At 48.6% G+C, this 21,278-nt stretch overlaps 2 protein-coding genes and 1 pseudogene across 2 annotated transcripts; all 3 read right to left on the bottom strand.

Annotated features, from left to right (window-relative positions):
* Window positions 1–1,458: 1,458 nt before the first annotated feature.
* Window positions 1,459–5,294, bottom strand: LOC123055431 (probable methyltransferase PMT26). The gene is made up of 8 exons (XM_044479450.1): window positions 4,261–5,294; window positions 4,010–4,159; window positions 3,393–3,663; window positions 3,199–3,309; window positions 2,886–3,060; window positions 2,517–2,789; window positions 2,126–2,320; window positions 1,459–1,959 (listed from the first exon to the last, which is right to left on the bottom strand). Exons 1-8 carry the CDS (start codon window positions 4,984–4,986, stop codon window positions 1,749–1,751), a joined length of 2,112 nt encoding a protein of 703 aa, XP_044335385.1. The 5' UTR covers window positions 4,987–5,294; the 3' UTR covers window positions 1,459–1,748.
* Window positions 5,295–12,535: 7,241 nt separating this feature from the next.
* On the bottom strand, window positions 12,536–14,555 carry LOC123056214 (UPF0481 protein At3g47200-like; annotated as a pseudogene).
* Window positions 14,556–15,716: 1,161 nt separating this feature from the next.
* Window positions 15,717–17,373, bottom strand: LOC123050866 (UPF0481 protein At3g47200). Its single transcript, XM_044473594.1, has 3 exons — window positions 17,177–17,373; window positions 16,619–17,090; window positions 15,717–16,511 (listed from the first exon to the last, which is right to left on the bottom strand). Exons 1-3 carry the CDS (start codon window positions 17,356–17,358, stop codon window positions 15,717–15,719), a joined length of 1,449 nt encoding a protein of 482 aa, XP_044329529.1. The 5' UTR covers window positions 17,359–17,373.
* Between the last annotated feature and the right edge of the window lie 3,905 nt (window positions 17,374–21,278).

Below are 21,278 nucleotides of genomic sequence, written 5' to 3'. Positions count from 1 at the left end.
TAGTTTTTCAAACATGTGAAATTCGAAGGGACATGGCACTAATCATATGCCTTTGTCTTAAGAATCATGGGAGTAAGAAAGAACCATAAGAAGATGAAGTTTCAATATAGTCACAACTATCTGGTTAACCGTAAAACCCTATATGGTTAATGCACTTAGGGCATGCTTGGTTGGAAAGTAAAAAAGATGCATAGCCAATATTTTGACATGTCAATATTTGGTACTCTCAAAAGTTGCAAGGATTGGCAGGCTCTGATAATTGGACGAGATCAATTGGTAGCTAGCCAATTTGGCTTATTTGTTATCCGTTGTTTACACCAAAGCAACCACTCACTTATTTACAAAATAGTCACAGCAACTCAGATAATGCACTTGCTTATGGAATATCATGTGGTACCATGTCGTATCCACTCAGTTCCATGCTTACTATCTGATATGATTCTTCTTGGGAATAAGAAGTCCCGGGAAAATTATAGAGGACAAATTCATCGCCAAGGGATATGAGGTTGATGTGCTACTAAGAGAACATATGCTACATGAATATTCAAATGGGCATAAATTCATTGTTCTTAGAAGTCGATGGTTCCGGCAGGCGGGGAGAGGTGGGGCGATGTGGCAGGCGAGGTAGCAGAGGAGCCTTCCAGCTCCATTATGGTTGGACTCGGGGGCTGCAGCGGCGAGATTGGGCGGCTCGGGCAGGAAGTGGTGGCAACTTGGGCGGAGGGAGAGCGGCCCAAATTATCCCGAGAAGTGGCGTCGGAGGAGTAAAACTGAGAGAGCTGGGCTGGCTTTTGGGGATAACTCCTTAAAAAATTTCTCCTCTAACGGTTTAAGGCTATCTCTCAAATGTACTCTTATATAGGTTTTTAAGGGATCAACTAGAGATGCTCTATGTACATGATAACCCCTTGGTTTAGGTTGATCGCTCTAAGGGCAACAATAATGATCAATATTAGTTACATGGTTCGACGTCACATCTAGAATCACAAATTCTACATTGGCATTTATAAGTAATCTAGAGTAAATAAAAAGGACAAATTCAGAATAAAAGGACAATTTCTATCTCAAGTAGACTGTCTTGTGAACATCCAAAAAAGTTCCAGATTTCTTGAAAAAAATTAGATCGAAGTTTTAAAATATGCAACCATGGGAGTATGCCATGAATGGGGCACCACATATTTTCTGGGGCTTATGTCAAGCTTCATACCTTTAATGAAGCTCTTTTTTTTCGTGGTCTGAATCGTTTTAAAACTTTTAGAACACTAATATGCAGATTGGTTGTGCACGAATAATGCCATCATACTTGTATTGCATAACTTTAGTGCATGTATATAATCTTACTATCCTCTATGGCCTACTACACATAAAAATAATGATAAAAATCATGCACTGCTTGAGATTGAAAAACAAAAATGTCTCATCTTTGTCAAATGAGTGAACATTTTCAACAAAACAAAATATAAATACACGCATCTCATCGACGAATTTGTGCATCTTATTATCAGCTATGTATGTTAGGCTCAATCTTGCTGAGCCTACTCCCCCGTAACAACATGAACAATAATAATCATGCATTACATACATACATCACATTCATTGCCCTTGCCCGCTCCGCTAACATAAGAACAAAATCGGCAGTAACAATATCATTTCAATATGCTATGCTACACTCATCCCTCTACACAAACACAATGTCTATACCAATGGATGCATGGTTCATCCAGATCCCCCCTTTTTTTTAGCTTCGATCAACTCGAAGAAGTATTTGGTCGCCACATGGTCTTCTGCACAAACAGAAGGCCTTCATTCTCCTGGGAGTACGACAGCCGTACCTCCCAGTGCAGCGACTTGACGATCGACTCCACCTCCCGTATCGTCTCCATATCGTCCCTGACGATCAGCCTCCCTTCCGGCCTCACGATCCGGTCCACCTCCACAATCACACCCAACAGTTGACACCTACAGCAGCATCATTCAGCATTTGAGTCAAACTTCAACTCTTGTTCTATCGACAACCAAAACAACGACATGTTTTTCATGAATAAATTCAGCAGATTAAACAGCATTTGATCAGTCATGGTGGTTCTCATACCATGTCGGTTTTCTCGAGTGAAAAGACCATTACCTCTTCTTAATCTTGGAGAAGAGATGGTTCGCGTGGACAAGATCGTAGCTTCTCGGGTAGGTGCTAAACGACTCGCACCAGTCATGGTAGAGTCCAAACAGCCCGCGCTCGTATATGATTGGGAGTGTGTCAGGCGAATCAATTGGAACTACATTCATGACCCACACCTTCATATTTCGTAAAGCTGCTGCAAACCTAAAACAGGAAGCGGATGACACGGATTAATGTTATGTACTGCAGTATGATGAAATTTTCTGCTTCTGGGCTTGTGAAGAACAGTTGACATAAACACTGGTAACATAGATTGGCATGGAAGGAGAGGACAGACTGGGTGGCACCATTTTCATTCTTTTCGATGCTAAAAAGGAGCAATGATGTGATCCGTTCTTACCCTCCGTATACAGCTTTCATGTCCATAACGTTTCTGACAGAAGACCAATCAATACCCAGGCCTTCCATATACGAATTGCTTATCACCCGCTTCCAGTGCTCGTAGTCCGCTTGAAAATCTTCAGGAGCAGGCTTTCCATATACTCCAGTCTCAGAGCTTTTCAGCCAGTAAGGTGGTCTTTCCACCCTCAATGGCCATTCCTCTGGCCAGCGTAAACCACGCATGGTGGGGTCTCTGGGCAATCTATGCATACAAGACTGCAATGAAACATTCCTGAAGGGTAATAAGAGAATACATGAACTTAAAATTAGGTACACGGTTTGGTCATCAGCATCAAAGATATAGGCTGTTGAAAATGAGAACACTTACCAGGCAGCATCAGGATTATCAGACTCTCCACACAGTGGAGGGTTTGCAGCAGATCTTCTATCATAGCATCGATTGTCCATTGGTTTTTGGAAAATCGCTGCTCCCACTCGATTTACCCTATCCTTTACTTTATTGACCAGATTCCAGCACATTGACCTTGTTAGAACAGACATTGCTGACAATGTGCAAAAAAAATTTGACATTAGATAAGGATTCAACATTTCATTACATCAGGAGTTGACATAGAGTTTCTGGGCGACAATGGTATGTCCACAGTGCAAAATAATTCAACGGTAATCATCAGTTAATTTACCTTCCCATATCTCGACATCTTCCGGCAGTTTCTGGTATACAGGAGTAGCAGACCACACAAAGTAACCACCAGGCCGTAACAGTCTATTCAGTTCTAGCAAGAGCTTACCGCCTGCCAGACAACACTGATAATTTCAGACAACAGCAACAGAGAACGACATTGTACAAGAAACTTCTTGTTGTAAAAGAAAGCACCTTCAATATGCCATGGTACCCTACAGCGTGCGCAATGAACAGCATCAAAGACCCCGCCAGGAAATGGGAGCCTTTTGGTACCCATAACCGCTGATATAGCAGGGATTCCTCTCTCGAGGGCAAACTGCACCTGAGCTTCATGCTCATCTTTAGGTGCAAACGACATCGTAAGCACATCTCTGTCAAATAGATATCCTCCAAAGCTAGCAACTCCGCAGCCAACGTCCAAAACTACACGGGTCCGTTTTCCCCATGCCACATCTTTCTTTGCCTGTGTAGTAGCATCAGACATGTCAAACAGAGAACCTCAGTTTTAGGTTTTAACTACATTGAATTGAATTCCTAAATCCAGAGCATTATCCTTTTTTCACAAGGAAAGAATAATCCTATTCTGTTCGACAGCATACGGTAACCATAGTTATGGAGGATAATTTAATTCTACAGAAATTTGTCGATGGCACCTACTGCACAAACCATTTGCATCATCTGACCATAGCATGGCTAGAGTAACTTATTGTGTATAAATTGCTGCAATAGTTTTTTCACAATGCAAAGGCTCTGAACTTAATCAGCTTGAAAATGATATTCGAACGAATGCTAGCATGTCTGAGTGTTACCTCCTGAATGAAATCAATGTAATGAAGAGCACCACGCTTGAACTGAGTTCCGCCTCCCGGAAAGACCAGGTGCTCCCCGGAGACATTCACCCAGTTCTGGTGCCCCTTGTACTCCACCAGCTTGGTATGAGGAACATTGCTATACCATATCTGAACCAAAAAAAACCTCTGTCAGTCAGGTAAACAAACCATGTCTGAAGATAACTGAAGTCAGGCACCAAAGCAGATGAAATTCAGTGGACAACAAGAACCTGGTCTCTGCTCTCCGGCCACCTTATGGGACTCCGGTAGCCCGGCGGCAGCGGGACGAGGCAGGTCGGGGCCTCCTCGGGGCAATGCCGCTCCCGGTGCTCGTAGTGCTTGTCGCTCCGGAGCTTCCTGATGGCCTCCACGTTGTCGAGGCACGGGATGTAGTCGGCTCCGGCGTCGACGTCGCAGAGCTTCCAGCTGTGGCTCGCCGCCGGGACACTCGAAGACGCGTTCGTTCGCTCGTTGGTCTCCGTGTTGGACTCCGCGGCCTGGGTGCGCCACGAGCCCGGCTCCGTCGCCGTCTGATTGAGGAGCTCGGCGTCCTTGGCGTCGGGGAACACCTCGGCCTCCACCTTCTTTACCTTTGGTTTCTCATCGGGCTTCTCCTCCGGCTTCTCTGCCGCGCTCTGTTTTTCATCGGCCCCCTTTGCTTTCTCCGTGGAACCCGCCTGCTGCCGGTCTGCCACAGGAGGCTCCTGGTCGTCGGCGGCGGTCTCTTCTTCTCTGACGGCGGCGGGGGGCGCGTTCGCCTCGGCCGGAGCGGCGGCGCGGCGCCACAAGGGGGCCTGGAACGGGGAGAAGTCGGCTGGGGTGACGAGCGCGGAGGAGGCCATCCAGACGGCAACCAGGCAGAGCCCGACGAAGGCGGCGACGCCGGGGGCGGAGCAGCAGGAGGATGAGGCGTGCTGCTGCCGCCGGACGTCGAGGCGCGTGTGCCCGAGCGCCATTGGCCGGCTCCTTATCGCATCCAGCAATCCAGATTCCAGAGACAGAGAGAGAGAAGAGGAGAAAGATCTGGACTGGGGCGTGGCGAATGAATGATTGAGTGGATCCAGGCAGGCAGGCTCGGAAGAAGATAATCGGGCGAAAGGAAAGAGGATGGATTTCGGTCACGAGGAGGAAGAATCGGGGAGGGAGGGAAGCGCGGCGACGGAAAGGGGGAAGAAAAATCCAGCCTTTTTGCTGCTGGCGACGGAATGGATCCAGATTTCTTCGGGTCCGGGCGCGACCGCCGCCGCCTGTCCGGCGCCCACCGCTCCCGCAGCACTCGCCCGTCGAAACCGTGCCCAATGGCAAAAATAAATACTACTGTAAACATAAAAATAGAGTAAAAAGATCACACAGCCTAAAAACATTTTTTTGGACAGAAAACACATCCTAAAAACATCATAACAATGTGCATCGATATATTTTGAGAACCGAATAAGCACCATGCGAGAGTAAATAACACGAGCGATACCAATCAGATTTCTTCCACTTCAATTTGTTAGGAAACAGTGTGACAAGACAAAAGCATTTCTCTCGTCAAAAGGAAAAGGGATAAAATAAAAATGGGAAAGAGAATCATTCTCGGATTAATTCATTTTGGGTTTCGCCTTGCCATGATCCTTAGGATCATAGCCTATGACTGCATACACGGCCTACACGATGTCTCCGACGAGGAGCAGGACGGCGATGAGAAGGGCAAGGACCGTCCAGGGGCTCCTGAAGTACTTACTCCTAAGGTGTGCCCACTAGTACTCGTACAGTTTGACATACACATGGTGATTGATGTAGTGGTCCTCTAGGTCAGCACACACGCGGCACAACTGACTCCTCCGGTTCTTGTACACATCCCTGGTGAGGCCGTTGAAAAGCCTCACCATGGCGGCGTCCCCCCGTCGGCAAGGTCATGCTCCAAGATCATCTTCTTCACCAGCAGGGGCACGTCCTCGACGGAATCCACGAGGTCCTTGACGAACAAGACATACGTCGTCACGTCGTTCCTGGTGCCCACGTGCATCGCCTCGAACACCATCATGTTGTGGAACTTGTAGGCGGTCGAGTCGTCTAGAAGTACCTTGGGCATGTAGAGTGCTGCTGGGCACGAACCGAAACCCTGCCTTAGACAAGTTCCACGCCGACCGTGGCACCACTCTCTGCGGATGCATATTTGGATGGGGAAGATGCGGTGTCCCCGTCTCTATCTCCACACCCCTGGCTCTATGGATATTCTGTGGAGGGGGGCTTGAGGCACGAACACATCCAACTTTTAATCTTGAGGAGGCCTAAGTTATCAGATTTTGTGTTGTAAACTTCATGAGTGGGGAAAATAGTATAGTATAACTATAATATCAGGAAACAAGACTTCTCATGCATATCATTCTTCTCAAAACCCGAACCTTGGGGGTGGCGTTGCCCTTGTTTGTTGCCCCTTGTCTTCATCACTGCCTTGAGCAGGCTCGTCCGGTAGATGTCGAGTGGGTGGAGTCCTAGGTTGATCCCTTTCTGGGGCATCTTTCCTTTCTAGGAACTTAAGCACCATAAAGTTTATCGAAGCCGCGCTCTACATGCATGTGCACCCATTTATCGTCGTGTTTATCTTTTTGGAGGAAAAACAACATATTAATATCAAGCTGGTATCAAGTAGCAGTCAGTACCCTACCGGTGGTTTGCATTCCTCCGCTGCAACGATCTTCTCGAGCAACATCACTGGGAGTTGGTTCTCAACCATGAGCATGTCGCGTTGGACGAATGGCTTGATGTGCTGGATTCCATGCTTGCTGAAGACGGGGTCACCATGCGTGTAGTCCATTGCCATGAAAATGGACCCCTTTTCCTCTATACGGCCGCAACTGTCTTCATCACCTCTAGCAAGAAGCAGCCATCTGTGTTTATCTTTTTGGAGAAACTCTTCGCCCAGGTCCATGTAGGCGTCCTGCTGCACCTCATCGCCCACCTCGTCCACGGCGGCGACGAGCTCGGCAAGGGTTGTCTTGCAGTTAGCCCGATGAAGGAGGTGACGGATGGCCCTCAGCTTGTGCTCCTCCATGGGTTTCAGGTCCGTATCGCCATGGTGGAATGGGCCAAGAGGCACCGCCTACGGCTTGTATACGCAACTCACCCTGCCATTTGCATTACTTCTTTAATAAAGGACGAAGTATTGATATCAACATGACAGTTATTATGCACGGCTGCTACAACAACACTATATCAAGAACAAGTTAAGAAACAAAACAAAGGAAGCACACATCGGGCTTCTCCTTCGACCTCGACAGCGGTACACCGGTGCCACACCGTTCGGTCTCGGTTGCGTTCTGTCCTTCGGATTCGTTGGCGGCACACCGGTGCCACCACACGATCTCGGCTATCTGACGCCATTCAATCGTGCCATCGACGCTACTCGACGTGCATCTGCTTTGGTGTCTCCATCTTGCAGGGCTGACTTCATGGTGGCTCAGGCGTTGCTTGCTTGGGTGTCCTGGGGCGGCCACGAGTGGTGCGCTCCCTTTCGACCTCGGCGAAGGTACATCGGTGCCGCGCCCTTCGATCTTGGTGGTGTGTCGTCATTCGGCTTCGCCGGCGGCACACTGGGTCGCCGCACGATCTCGGGTATCTGACGCCCTTCAATCGTGCCAACGATGTTCCTCTATGAGCTCTACTATGGTGCCTATTTTTTCTCCCTTGCCCTTCAGGTGGGTTTTTGTACGTGGGTGACGAGTTCCTCTATTGAGCTCCTTCTTCGGCCTTCGGCTTTAGGTGTCAGCTGCCGGGTGATTTGGTTTGGCTTCTCTAGCCATCCTCCCCTTCTGTCATTGTCTTTCTTCTAGTGTTTGGTGGCGGCGGCTTCTAGGGTTGACGCCCGAGCCGCCACAAATGACATGTCAAGGGCGACAACCAAAAAAATATATTATATTTGGCGAGAATGCTAAATGAAAGTTATTAGCTAAATTTGTATATCCAACCCCCTTCCTTAAGCGTGTTCTGGGCGGTCTTCGCCTCCTCGATGACAAGCATGCAAACACTACTATACTCGTGTTGATCTGCTTGGTATAATTGTACATGTCAACGTTGCCACTGTACTGGAAAGGGACCCTTTACAAGTCATTTGACACGTGTCATGACATAGAGCACAACACCGATTGCAGCTACTCCGTCCGTTCCTAAATATAAGTCTTTCTAGAGATTTCAATATGGACTACACATAGATGTATACAGACATAGTTTAGATGTATATACACATAGTTTAGAGTGTAGATTCACTTTTTTTTACTCCGTATGTAGTTTATATTGAAATCTCTAAAAATACTTATATTTAGGAACAGAGGGAGTAGATTGCATGGTGAAGACGAGCATGATCTTGCCATCTATGGTGTCGATGGAGTTGCGGTGGGCCAATGTTGGATAGTAACAAAGCTTACATGCACGTTCATCGTTGAGCACGTACATCACTCTGAGCTTTTGTTGCCGTTCTCGTAGTAGACAAGCACCTTCGACATTGACCACTATGAGAGACTGGTGACCAACAACCTGACATCATGAAGTAGGATGCGCACGGTCGTTCAATGTTGATTCAGTGCCTCATAAGGTGCCCCTATGTTGCCATGAGACACCCCCATTACATCCTCTATGCATGGCGTGTCAGAACAATGAGAATCTCGGTTGATAGCCCAATCGGAGCAGCTTGGAGACATCAATGTGATTTTTTTGAAAAATTTGTGAATTTGAAAATACACACTGAACTTTTTTAATTATGTGGTGAATATTTTTCAAATACACACTAAACATTTTTTAATATACGGTGAAAACTCTTTCTCAAATGCACACTGAACAATATTCCTATACACGTTACAGTGAACATTTTTTCAAATGTACGCTGAACATTTTTTTTCTATACGGTGAACTTTTTTGATAACGTGAACAAAATTTGAAAACATGAACAAATTTTGGCATTTCAACTTTTTAAAGAAGCGTACATTTTTTAAAATTGTGAAGAAAATTTGAAATTCTGAACATTCTTGAAAATTTTGAATTTAGAAAAAAAAGAAAAAGGGAAAAGAAAAATAAAAGGAAAAAATAAGCAGGAAAAAAAAACAGCAAAAGAAGGCCGGGACGTCGAAGCCATGACGCTCATGAGCGTCAAATAGATGGACTTGCTCCTGCTGGAGGGATTCCGACGGGCCATGGCCATATGGCCTTGGCCTTGAGCATTATCTACGTCGGGTCTGGGGCCAAGGTCATGCCAGGATTTACGAGGGACAAACAATTGCGTGGAAGGCATGGGATCGCTTGGCGGCTTGGACGCTTGCATAATGAGTGCATTTTCCGTATCATATGCACTTGAATCATCTTCATTGGCTCAACACCTGCTCGCCGTGAAATATCGCTACTCTTTTTCTCTTTGTTTTCTATCCACCTTCGCACACCTTCCGTCTTATATGACTTTGCTAGCTGCCGGTGCGATTTGTGTGTGCGCGCGCGTGTGTTCGTGTGAGTTGGGTACATCCTAGCTATGCAGAGGCTGAATATGTGCTCTTTACATTTGTACTCCATTTTAAACTAATAAAATCCATCCTTTGTTGAAAAAAGATACGCGACACACCTCCTCTACCACCATCTACACCACTGGCTCGTACTGCACATTCTCATTTGTTGTTTCCTAAGAGCATCTAGAACCATGATTGCTTAATTTCACTCCTTATATGTTTGTGGACGTGCCCGTGTCCGGGCACGTCTATTTTGAACCATCACTTTCCTTGCAAAACAATCACATTCCTTATATTATCCTCATATTATCTGGTCACATGCATATAATTGGTGAAGACGAAGAGAGAGAAAAAAAAAATAAAGAAAGAGAAAAAGTGATCCGTGGTGGGCCAAATTCTACGTGCCACCTTGCACGGACATCCTCATATCTTTTTCATATATGATTTGGATATAAGGATTTATGGACTGCCCGCACAGGCCAAGACAAAATGAGGAATACTGTTGGGTGATATTTTGTTCTATTCTCTCTTGTCCGAACAATGACCGGACAGTTCAATAAAAGATTTGATGCTACAACTAGCTAAGCACGATCACCTGCCCCCCTCTCTCACAAACATCTGCGCGCACAGGAACAGAGATTGTTTGACATCTGTTGAGTAACGTGATTGTATTGGATACATAGGATAGATTAAGAAAGTATTCTGGCTTGTCCAACAAACTATTCTACCAAATCCCTCTCCCTTCTAACATGGTATCAGTTTTCAGGTTTTAAATCCTAGCCGCCGCCGCTTCCGCAACCGCGCGCCGCCCCTCGGGCGGTCGGCCTTCATGACCGCCGCCGGGGGCCGCACCGCCCGTACCTAGGGTTCGTCCGCCGGTCGTGTTGACCGGCTGCCCTAAAGAGTCTTTTCCCCGAGCCCTTGCTCCGGGGTTTTCTCTCTCCCGCTGGTCATCTTGATTGGTGGTTTCTTTTTGGTTTTTTGATCTAATCTTGATCGGTTTGCGTCGCCCACCACCGTCGTCGACCCCGTGCGTCTCTACTCCAACACCGGCGCGATCGGCCGGCTTCTTCACCGACCCGGCGGCCTCGCGCGTCGTCCGCGCGTCTGCCCGCCGGTCGCCCCGACCCGGCGGCCTCGCGTCATGCGGCGGCCCTTCATCGCCGCAGTTCGCGCGCCGGCCCGCCCGTCTACGCCGGCCGTCACCGCCCTGCTCCGACCGGGACTCCTGCATCACCCTGACCCGGCGGCCTCGTGTCATGCGGCGGCCAATCATAGCTGCCCTGCCGCCCGCCGTCGCCGGCTTCATCTCGGACTCCGCCGCCATCCCGCCTTCACCAAGCGGCGTCCCCGACCTCGCACACGGGTTTGATCACCCGCCCGCCGCCGCGATCCGCCTCATCTACGCCGGGCGACCGACCTGGCCCGTCGGTTGCGCGCGCCTCCGCAGGCCCCGTGACGACTGTCCCGAGTTCAGCGCGCTCCTCTACCGCTCGAGCAATGGGCTGCCGCTGCGTCGCCCCGTCGGGCCGCAGCGCCGCCGCCCTGTGGTTCTTCTCCCGGCTGCACCGACCCGCGTCACCGCCGCGTCGCCCCTTCGGGCCGTAGTGCCGCGGCCCGCGGTCCCCGCTGCCCCGAGAGCGTCCGCTCTAGGCCGTCCCGTGGCTACATTGACCCTTGCGCCGCCGCTGCGTCGCCCCGTCGGGCCGTAGCGAGCATGGCACGCGGTCCACGCCGCCGTCCCGAGACCGTTCCCGCAGTTGCACCGACCCGAGTTTCGCCGCCGCGCCGCCCCTTCGGGCCGTAGCGCCGCGGCCCGCGGTCCCCGCCGCCGACCCGAGGCCTTCCCACCGTCGCCCCGACCTGCCCGCCGCCACTGCGTCGCCCCTTCGGGCCGTAGCGTCGCGGCCCGCGGTCCACTCCGCCGTCACCGCGCGTCGACCTCCTGTGGTATGCGCCGCGCCGCCTCCCTTGGCGCAGGAATGCCACCGTCCGCGCCGGTCTTCGTCACACTGTCAGGGTTCTTCGCCTACTTCGAGCACCGCCGCCGCTCTTCTTTGGCTGCCGCCGCCGCTACCCTAGTAGCCGCCGCCGCCCGTCCACCTCCTTCGTCTTCGTCCAGCACCAGCCCGTCGTCAGCGTCGCCGTCATCTACCCCGACCACTTCGTCTACTCCGACCACTGCGGGCGACATCGGCCCCGCCTGATTGACGCCGCAACCGTTGTCGAGTCCTTCTCCGCTGGCTTCTCCGACTTCTTCGACATGGCGTACAACTCGTGCAGGCCCCAGTCTACGCATGCCCGATGCTGGCAACACCGAAGCGTGCCTTCGCCCACGACGTGTCCCCGGGCCTGGCAAGCCTGGTGCGGCGCTTTGTCAACTTCGTCTTCGTCCGTCTACGCATGCCCGGTGCTGGCAACACCGGTGCGTGCCTTCGTCTATGGTATGTCCCCGGGCTTGGCAACCCCGGCGCGACGCGTCGTCAACAACGTCTGCTCCCCGACGCACCACTACTTCGACACTACTGCGCCTACAACTAACTCGGCGCCCCCTTGAGCCCGCGGCTCCACGGCGACTTCCTCGACACCGGCTACCCCGACTCGACATCGACCACGGCATTCTTCGCATGGCTACCTCGGCCATGGCTGCACCACCATACGCTCTCGGCTACCTCGACAAACGGCACAAAGGGCTACCACCTTGCTTGAGCAACCTCGTCGGTTTCCACTCCAACCACGACTCCGCGATGCGTCGACCGTTACGATTGTGGGGGGTGTCCGTCGGGCTGCCTTCGGATTCTTCTCCAGTCTCAGCGTCTGCGTCGCTACCGTTGTGACTGCGGGGGATGTTGAGTAACGTGATTGTATTGGATACATAGGATAGACTAGAAAAGTGTTCTGACTTGTCTTGTACTCCAAGTAGATCATGTACTCCTATATATATGCTCACGAGGCTCAAGCAATACAACGAACTATTCTACCAAATCCCTCTCCCTTCTAACAACATCAAACAGAAGAGGGAGAGATCGGGGGCGTTTTGTGGCGTACAGCTTTTCTGATTTGTTTTCACCTTTATTTTTTCGAAACCAACATGCCAAAAGAAAAAGAAAAAAATGAAGCATTAATTATCTAATTAAGGCATTTTGGGCTTATCCTTGTCAGGTTTATAATAGGATAAGACTGCAAACACAGCCTGCACGATGTCTCCGACGATGAGCAAGATGGCGGTGATGAAGGCAAGGAGCGTCCACGGGCTCCTGAAGTACCTGCTTTTGAGGTTTGCCCACCACTCGTACAGGACGACACGCGGGCGGTTGCTGAGGTAGTGGTGCTCCACGTCCTCACGTACGCGGCACAATTTACTCTCCCAGTTCTTGTACACGTCCCTGGTGAGGCTGTTGAAGAGCTTCACCACGGCATCGTCGTCGTCGGCGAGGTCATGCTCAAGGATCCTCTTCTTCACGAGCAGGCGCACGTCTTGGGCGGAGTCCATGAGGTCCTTGACGAAGAGCACGTAGGCCGTCACGTCATTTTCAGTGCTGACGTGCATCGCCTCGAACGCCATCATGTTGTGGAACTTGTAGGCCGTGGAGTCGTCGAGATGGAACTTGGGCATGTGGAGCCTGCCATTGTCCAGGTTGATGTCGTCGAGGTAGGTCGTCTTGCTGGGCACGAACCGGATCCCCGCCTCGTACAGCTTCCACGCCGATCGGGGCACCACTCTCTTGTGACGGCAACGACGGCATTCGCTGTCGGTATGGTGTTCTCCACGCCACCTCTGTCCCTCTGATAAGGTTTCAGATGGCCCTTGAGCTGGCTCCTTCGGTATATGTCGAGCGGGTGGAGTCCCAACTCATCGGACCCTTCGGGGGCATCTTTGCCTTCCAGGAATTTAAGCACCATGGAATTGATCCAAGACGCACTCTGCATGCATGCATGTTCATCCATTCATCATTATGTTAAGTTTTTTAAACAAAGGGCAATATATAAGTTGGTATCAAGTACACCCAGCCACTACAATGACATAACACGATATGAGAAAATAGTTGAGACATTGAGGATACATAGAGTCAGAGAGGGTAAGTTTTTACTGTGCGATTAGGTGAACAGCACTACTCCCTCCGTTCCAAAATAGATGACTCAAGTTAGTATAAAATTGGGTCATCTATTTTGGAACGGAGGGAGTAGATGTTAGCACTAAGCCAGTAACCTGCGTACCGGAGATCTGCCGCTCTCTGCGGTGACGATTTTCTCGAGCAACCTGAGTGGCAGCTGGTTCTCGACCAGGAGCATGTCGCGTAGGACGAACGGCTTGATGTGCTGGATGCCATGCCAGCTAAAGACGGGGTCATCCTGCTTGTAGTCCTTGGGAATGGAGTACTTCCCACCTATGGCCGTCCTCATCACCTCCAGTAGGAAGCAACCGTCGATGATCATCATCTCCAGGAACTTACCCCTGTTCTCCTCACCCCGCCACTCGTCGCCCAGTTCCATGTAGGCATCCTGAAGCTCCTCACCTTCCTTCTCCATGGTGGCGACGAGCTCGGAAAGTGTGGTCTTGCAGCTGTCCCGGTGGAGGAGGTGATGTACGGCCCTCAGCTTGTGCTCCTCCATGGGTTTCAGGTCCTTGTCGTCGTGGTGGAATGGGCCCAAAGACACTGTCTGCGGTTTGTATACGCTGCTCACCCTGCAATTTGTGTTATTTTTTTTCAAGAAAGGTGATATGTTAATATCAGGCTACAATATCACAATGTCAAGAAGCAGCAGTCCACATTTCATTTTTGGAAGGTGCAATTGACACATTCAGGAAGCAGACACCCAAACTATTGAAAGAAAGAAAAGGAAAACACAAAAACATAAATAAATATCATGGCATAAAAATTGTCATGTTGAAGCAATCAACACCAATGAAGTATCTCTCCATACCTGCCATCGATCACCTTGAAGCGCAACGGGACGCGGAAGATGCAGTGTTTCCGCCATTTCTCCACCTTCGCCGGCGGCTCAGCGCCCTGGACCTTCTTCTCCATATCCACCACCCATGACGACATCCTGCAACCAAATTCTACCTTGTTTACCTATAGCTAGCTGCACGCTTTGTACTTCTGAACTCCTGTGTGCACGAGTATATATATGTAGCTAGGTGAAGAACAGCTAGCATGCAAGAGCCGGCTTTCTTATCCACATTCCTTTCGAATTGTATTATCACGTGATTATTTCAATAGGTACCTTAAACTTACGCAGGCCATGTGGTTAAAGCAATAGGTACCGTGTTACTTGCCCTGTCCCCTAGGTTAGGCACAAAGATAGATGCGAATGTTCTTAATTAAACTACCAATTCGAATGTGCTTAACTTGATGGGGTAGTGGCAGAGTTAATTAGACTAGCATGCTTTGCAGAAAGCATTGGCTGGAAGGATGTTTTCAAACACTAACAATTCAGGCTTTACCAAAAGGGAATAGTAGGATGCTGCATGGCCGAGCCAAACTAAGACTAACATACGGTTATGCTTAACTTCATGGGGTGGTAGAGTTGCTACTTGCTAATGCACTTTTACAATTAACAATGATATGATAAAGCTAGTTAATCTACATTATCGCAATGTGGGTCATCTTTGATGAGTGGAAATCGCCACATCTGACCGCTTTACCATCCTTCAAATGATGACATATGTCACTAATGCTTCATCCACAAGGGCGCGCTGGAAAAACCGCATAAGATAGGCGCTGACGGTAGCTTTCAGATCAATGATATGGCTCATCCTATGTGGATTTTTGTGAAGTACTCGTTAGAGATGAAACTATCTAATCGGGTATGATTATTGACCCAAGTGTGCACAGGTGATCTACATGCCAGTAATACGCCTGGCGAAATGATGTTCTAAAATTCTACTATGTGTATTTTGTATCATAATTTTAGAAGATAGAATGCCATGAGCTTCACCTTGCACTCAGACTCTCTGAGTGACTCGTGCTTTTTGTGCAACAGATTTTTTTTTGACATGTTTTTCTGCAACATTTTGTCCCACATATAATTGCGGTAATAGTAAACAATGAGAAGAAGGTAGCAGTCCACATTCCCATCTCTTGTTACCATCAACAGAAGTAGTCAGACGATCACCTGCCTAACACACACACACACAAAATGTAACACAACTTTTCTGGTTTTATTTCACTTTTTATTCTTTGCAAAAAAGGAGAAACATTTCCTGGTTAATGTATTTTGGGCTTGCCCTCGTTAGGATCATACGATATGACTGCATACACAGCCTGCACGATGTCTCCGACGACGAGCAAGATTGCAGTGACAAGGGCGAGGAGCGACCACGGGTTCCTGAAGTACTTGCTCTTGAGGTGTGACCACGACTCATAGAGGATGACACGTAGATGGTTGCTGGTGTAGTGGTGCTCCACGGCGTCACGCACGCGGCACAGATGACTCTCCCAATTCTTGGACACATCTCTGGTGAGGCTGTTGAAGAGTCTCACCACAGCGTCGTCGTCATCGGCAAGGTCATGCTCCAGGATCCCCTTCCTCCCTAGCAGGCGCACGTCGTCGGCAGAGCTGATGAGGTCCTTGACGAACAACACGTACGCCGTCACGTCGTTCCCAGTGCGAACGTGCATCGCCTCGAACGCCATCATGTTGTGGATCCTGTAGGCGGTGGAGTCGTCCATATGGACCTTGGGCATGTAGAGCCTCCCATTGTCCAGCTGGATGTCGTCGAGGCAGCCTGTCTTGCTGGGCAGGAATCGGATTCCTGCCTCCGACAGCTTCCATGCGGATCGGGGAACCACTTTCTGCGAACGAAAGATGCCGACCTCCGTTGGCGCCGACGTCATATTCACGCCTCTTTGAAGACCCTTGCCGTTATTCTTGACCTGACTTGTGCCCTTGAGCCGGCTTGTCCGGTAGATGTCGAGCGGGTGGAGTCCCAGGCCGGTCCCTTCCGGGGCATCTTCCCTTTCCAGGAACTTGAGCACCATGGAGTTTATCGAAGCCACGCTCTGCATGCATGCATCATTGTCGGGCAAATTAAACGGCCTGTCAGTTCAGGTTTCGTTATCAAATGTACAATATCAACGATGCTAGCTACTACGTTAACAGTCAGTACCGGAGATGTCCCTTCCTCCACTGCGACGATCTTCTCGAGCAACCTCAGTGGCAACTGGTTCTCGACCAGGAGCATGTCGCGCTGGACAAATGGTCCGATGTGCTGGATGCCGTGCCAGCTGAAGACGGGGTCACCATGCTCGTAGTCCTTGGGAATGGAGCCCTTCCCCCCTATGCATATGGCCATCCTCATCACCTCCAGCAGGAAGCAGCCGTCTGTGATCATCATCTCAAGGAACTTGCCCCTGTTCTCCTCGCCCCGCCATTCGTCACCCAGGTCCATATAGGCGTCCTCCAGCTCGTCGGCCACCGTCTCCATGGCGGCGACAAGCCCGCCAAGGGTCAGTTTGCTGTCCCGACGGAGGAGGTGACGGACGGCCCTCAGCTTGTGCTCCTCCATGGGTTTCAGGTCCTTGTCGTCGTGGTGGAATGGGCCGAGAGACACTGTCTGCGGCTTGAATACGCTGCTCGCCCTGCCATTACATTTTCACATAAAGAAAAATACAAAAGCAGCGATTACTACAATGCGGGTGATGGTCTGATGGGGCGTGCGGCTTACATTCCATCCACCATCTTGCTCGTGAAGCGCAATGGGACGCGGAAGATGCAGTGCTTCGGCCATCTCTGCACCTTTGCCGGCGGCTCTGCGTCCTCGAGCTTCTTCTCCATGTCCACCACCCATCCCTTCACGTTCGCCTGCGGCTCAAGGTAGTCGACATCCACCACCCACGACGACGACATCCTGCAACCAAGTGAAGTAGCTTGTCTCCCTACACACGCTTTGTGCTTCTGAATTGTTGTGTATATGTAGGGGAAGAATTGACAGAGCCGGCTTTCTTTCTCATCCATATATATTCCTTTCTTGCTGTGTTATCACGGGATTATACCTTACTTACGCAGGCCTGGGTTATAGGGACATGATATGGATAATGAATCATTATAGGACGGTGTCACTTGCCTTGTCCCCTAGAGTTAGGTGCAAAGGAACTTAATTACACCAGAATTATGCTTGACTTCATTTAGACTAGCGTGCTTTGCAGAAAGCATTGGCTGGAAGGATGTTTTCTACTACTATTAAATCAGGCTTTACCAAAAGGAAATAGTAGGATTCTTCTGTCATTATGCTTAACTTCACTGGGGTGGCATCGCTACGGCCCTTTTATATTTAACAGAATGCTAAAGCTAGTTAATCCACGTTACTACCACATGCGTCATCTGACCGCTTTACCATCCACCAAACGATGACATATGCCAGTAATCGCTCGATTCACAAGGGTGCGCTGAAAAACCACCTGTCGTAGGAGGTGGATGACGGTGGCTTTCAGATAAATGATGTGGCTCACCGATGTGGATTTTCGTAAAGCACTCATCACAGAAGAAACTACCACACGCGGACCCATTTTTTTTTTTTGAGAATCACGTGGACCCATTTTTAACCCGGGCATTACACGTGAACCACACTAGCAGTCACCTGACAACAATTGTTTTTTTTAGAAGTAGACTGCCCCGACCTCAGCACCATCACGGTGCACACAACCATCTTCATTAAACAAAAGAAAGTAGTTCGAGTAGTCCACAAAGTGAACTAAAGGAAAAAAAAATAGACTCAATAATAATACATGCCCAACGACATGGCAAGAACCACCATTGGGGTGTGCTTACTGCTTACAACCATCCTCGAAGGTATGTCTCTTTAATGTTTTTGTGGTGTTTGACTGCCTCGAATAGATCGCCGGATACACAGACTACCCCAGATACAATTGGAAATTAAGCAGAACTAACCACCCTTTGTGGCCATACCACCTACACACAACACACATATTCGAGTGATTACACATTACATAAATGTCTTACAACAATTTGAAACAACATCTTTGCCCCCAGCCATGTGGGTTTTGGTGTTCGTGACAAGAAACTAGGAGGCTAACGATATTCATTTTTTTAAAACTGTGGACAGTGGGAGAGGCTCCTACTGACATTATATTAAGTCTCAGAGTGCAGTACAATTACATATGTACAAAGAGGAGGAGGGGGGGGGGGAGGCGTAGTAGCTAGAGCAAGTACAGAAGCAGGAGAGTAGGGGTGAGGTACACAGAGACTACAGAAGCTACTAGTGGCTACAAGGAGGCCACACGAGAGTTTAAGAAAGGTATGCTATTCATTTTTCGATAAAGGACACTTTTATTAACTCGAATTGTAATCAAGTGGATACAAAGCATGAGTAACACCCGACCTCGGCTAACGATATTCATGGGTATATGAATATGTTTTTAGTTCGATAGAAGTGAAGTAAAGTGGTTGGATATCTTTTCTTTATGATTGAGTTATATGGAAGCCGCATTATCAAGAGAGGTTTTGGGAAGGACAAAGAGTGAGAATGAATGCTTACACAAATCTAAGATACAATCAAAATCCATGAGAGAATCCACCAAAAAGGTCAATCCAGATCTTTGCTGTTTTCCTTCCTCTTGCTTAGTACAAGTGGTGGAGTCAGGAGATTAGTTCATGGTAGAGCTGTTATTGAAGAGTTATATGCCTTTCGATAGGAGTTGACGAATGGTACGTCCTAAACGTATCAATTTATTTTGAAGTTTAATCATGTGTATTACCAATAAAATGCCAGCAGACATAATTCCTTTGTTGTATGCAGTGTTTGTAGGAAACTTCTAGAGCAAAAAAAAGGTCGAAGATAACTTTCGTCTTGCAAAAGGGGGAAGCAGTGGGACCCATCAGGGGTTGGGGCACCCCTGGGGCATGGACAAAGGCCGGGGAACACCACTCCATGAGCCTCCCCCTTGCCCTCCTCCTTGCCCTTTGGTCACATCACTAATCGCTTATATAGACCCCTTGAACTCCAGACTATTTATATCATTTTTTTCACTGCCACTACGGAGAGATATCACGATCCGGAGCGGCCCTTGTAGATCGTTTCTCCAGCACCTTGCCGGAAGGGAAATACACTGTCAATATCATCATTGAGCTACTCCCTGATGAGGTGTGCATAATCCAACCATTGGACTATGTGTTTGTAGTAGTAGCGATGTAGCAATATATTTATATCGGATTCAATGTTTAGATCATATGAGCACCTTACGTAATTATGAACAGAACGTCTCAAACATAACAATAACTTTTGAATTTTCATGACATTTCCTTATCAATTCATGCATACTATATTTGTACTAACCTGCCAACTTGGGATAGTTGCATATTTTAGTGTCTTTGATGAGGACCTTCCGAAGCAAACATAAATATAATAGAACTCAGAAGCACATAATTTCAAGGGAGGACACTTGCCAGAGAAGCACCAGAGGGAGGGGGGGGGGGGGGGGGCGTGGGAGCCACGCCGACTACCCACATGGCCTCCCACGAGGCCCACTCACGTGGAGCAGTGCCAATTGAGATGGCCGGAGTTAATCAGTATCGAAGGCGTGGGTGGTAGATATTTGGAGCGGAGAGAGAGAGAGGCATCGGCAGACACATTGCTCGGACTAGGTTTACAAGTAAAACAGAGGATGCACGAGAAGAAGAAGAAATCCGAGACAAGGTGAGGTTGAAAAAAAACCCAAAAGAGGGTGGAGTGTATGACATATACTAAGGGAGGACTCATGAAAAATAGCTTTGTACCAACACTAACCCCCATTTAAATATTTATTAATAGTTTGTGAAGCATGTTGAACTCCGCCTATGTCTTCTAGACATAGCCGGTCCCAAGCCCGGGTAAAGGAGGAGGGTTGTGATAGGCTTGGCGAGCCAACGTAAAAACTAGCCAGTCCCATGGGTTTGAAACCCATTTGAGCGAGGGTAGTACTAGGATGGGTGGCCTTCTGGGAAGTCCTCGGGAAAGGGTTTCATATCTAAGGGTTGTGATAGGCTTGGCGAGCCAACGTAAAAACTAGCCAATCCTTTGGGTATGAAATCCATTTGGGCGAGAGTAGTACTAGGATGGGTGGCCTCCTGGGAAGTCCTCGTAAAAGGGTTTCATATCTAGCCTACCCCAACTTGTTTGGGACAAAAGGCTTAGCAAGTAAGTAAGTTTGTGAAGCATGTTGCTGAAACAACATGGATTGGAAAAATGGAATGTTACTGAAATATTTTTTTATTGAAATATGAACTATGTTACCAGATCTTTTTCAAAGAATGAAATCTTCCTGAAATAATTCAAAACAATTGAAAATAATACTCCCTTCAATCCATATTACTTATCCTAGATTTGTCTAGATATGGCTAGACATGTATGAAATGCTTTTGACCAGTGCATTTATTTCCACCCTTGTACGATTTGTCTATATATTATATTATGGGACGGAGGTAGTATGTTACTATTTTTTCAAAAATGAAATATGCCTGAAATAATTCAAAACAATTGAATAAAAATAGTATTCCCTCTGATTCATATTACTTGTCTTACATTTGTCTAGATACAAATGCATCTAGACACGTATGAAATGTTTTAGATCAATTCATTTCTTTGCCACCCTTGTACGATTTAACCGCATACACGGCCTGCACGATATCTACGATGAGCATCAAGGTGGCGGTGACGAGGGCAAGGAACGTCCAGGGGTTACTCAAGTGCTTGGTCATGAGGTAGGCCCACGAATCATAAAGGAAGAGGCGCACGCAGTTGGTGCAGTAGCTCTCCACGCCTTGACGCACGT

The sequence above is a fragment of the Triticum aestivum genome, chromosome 2D (genome assembly GCF_018294505.1).
Source record: "Triticum aestivum cultivar Chinese Spring chromosome 2D, IWGSC CS RefSeq v2.1, whole genome shotgun sequence".
Lineage (NCBI taxonomy): Eukaryota > Viridiplantae > Streptophyta > Magnoliopsida > Poales > Poaceae > Triticum > Triticum aestivum.
Note: the sequence above shows the minus strand (reverse complement) of the source record. Positions and strands in the feature narration are given on the sequence as shown.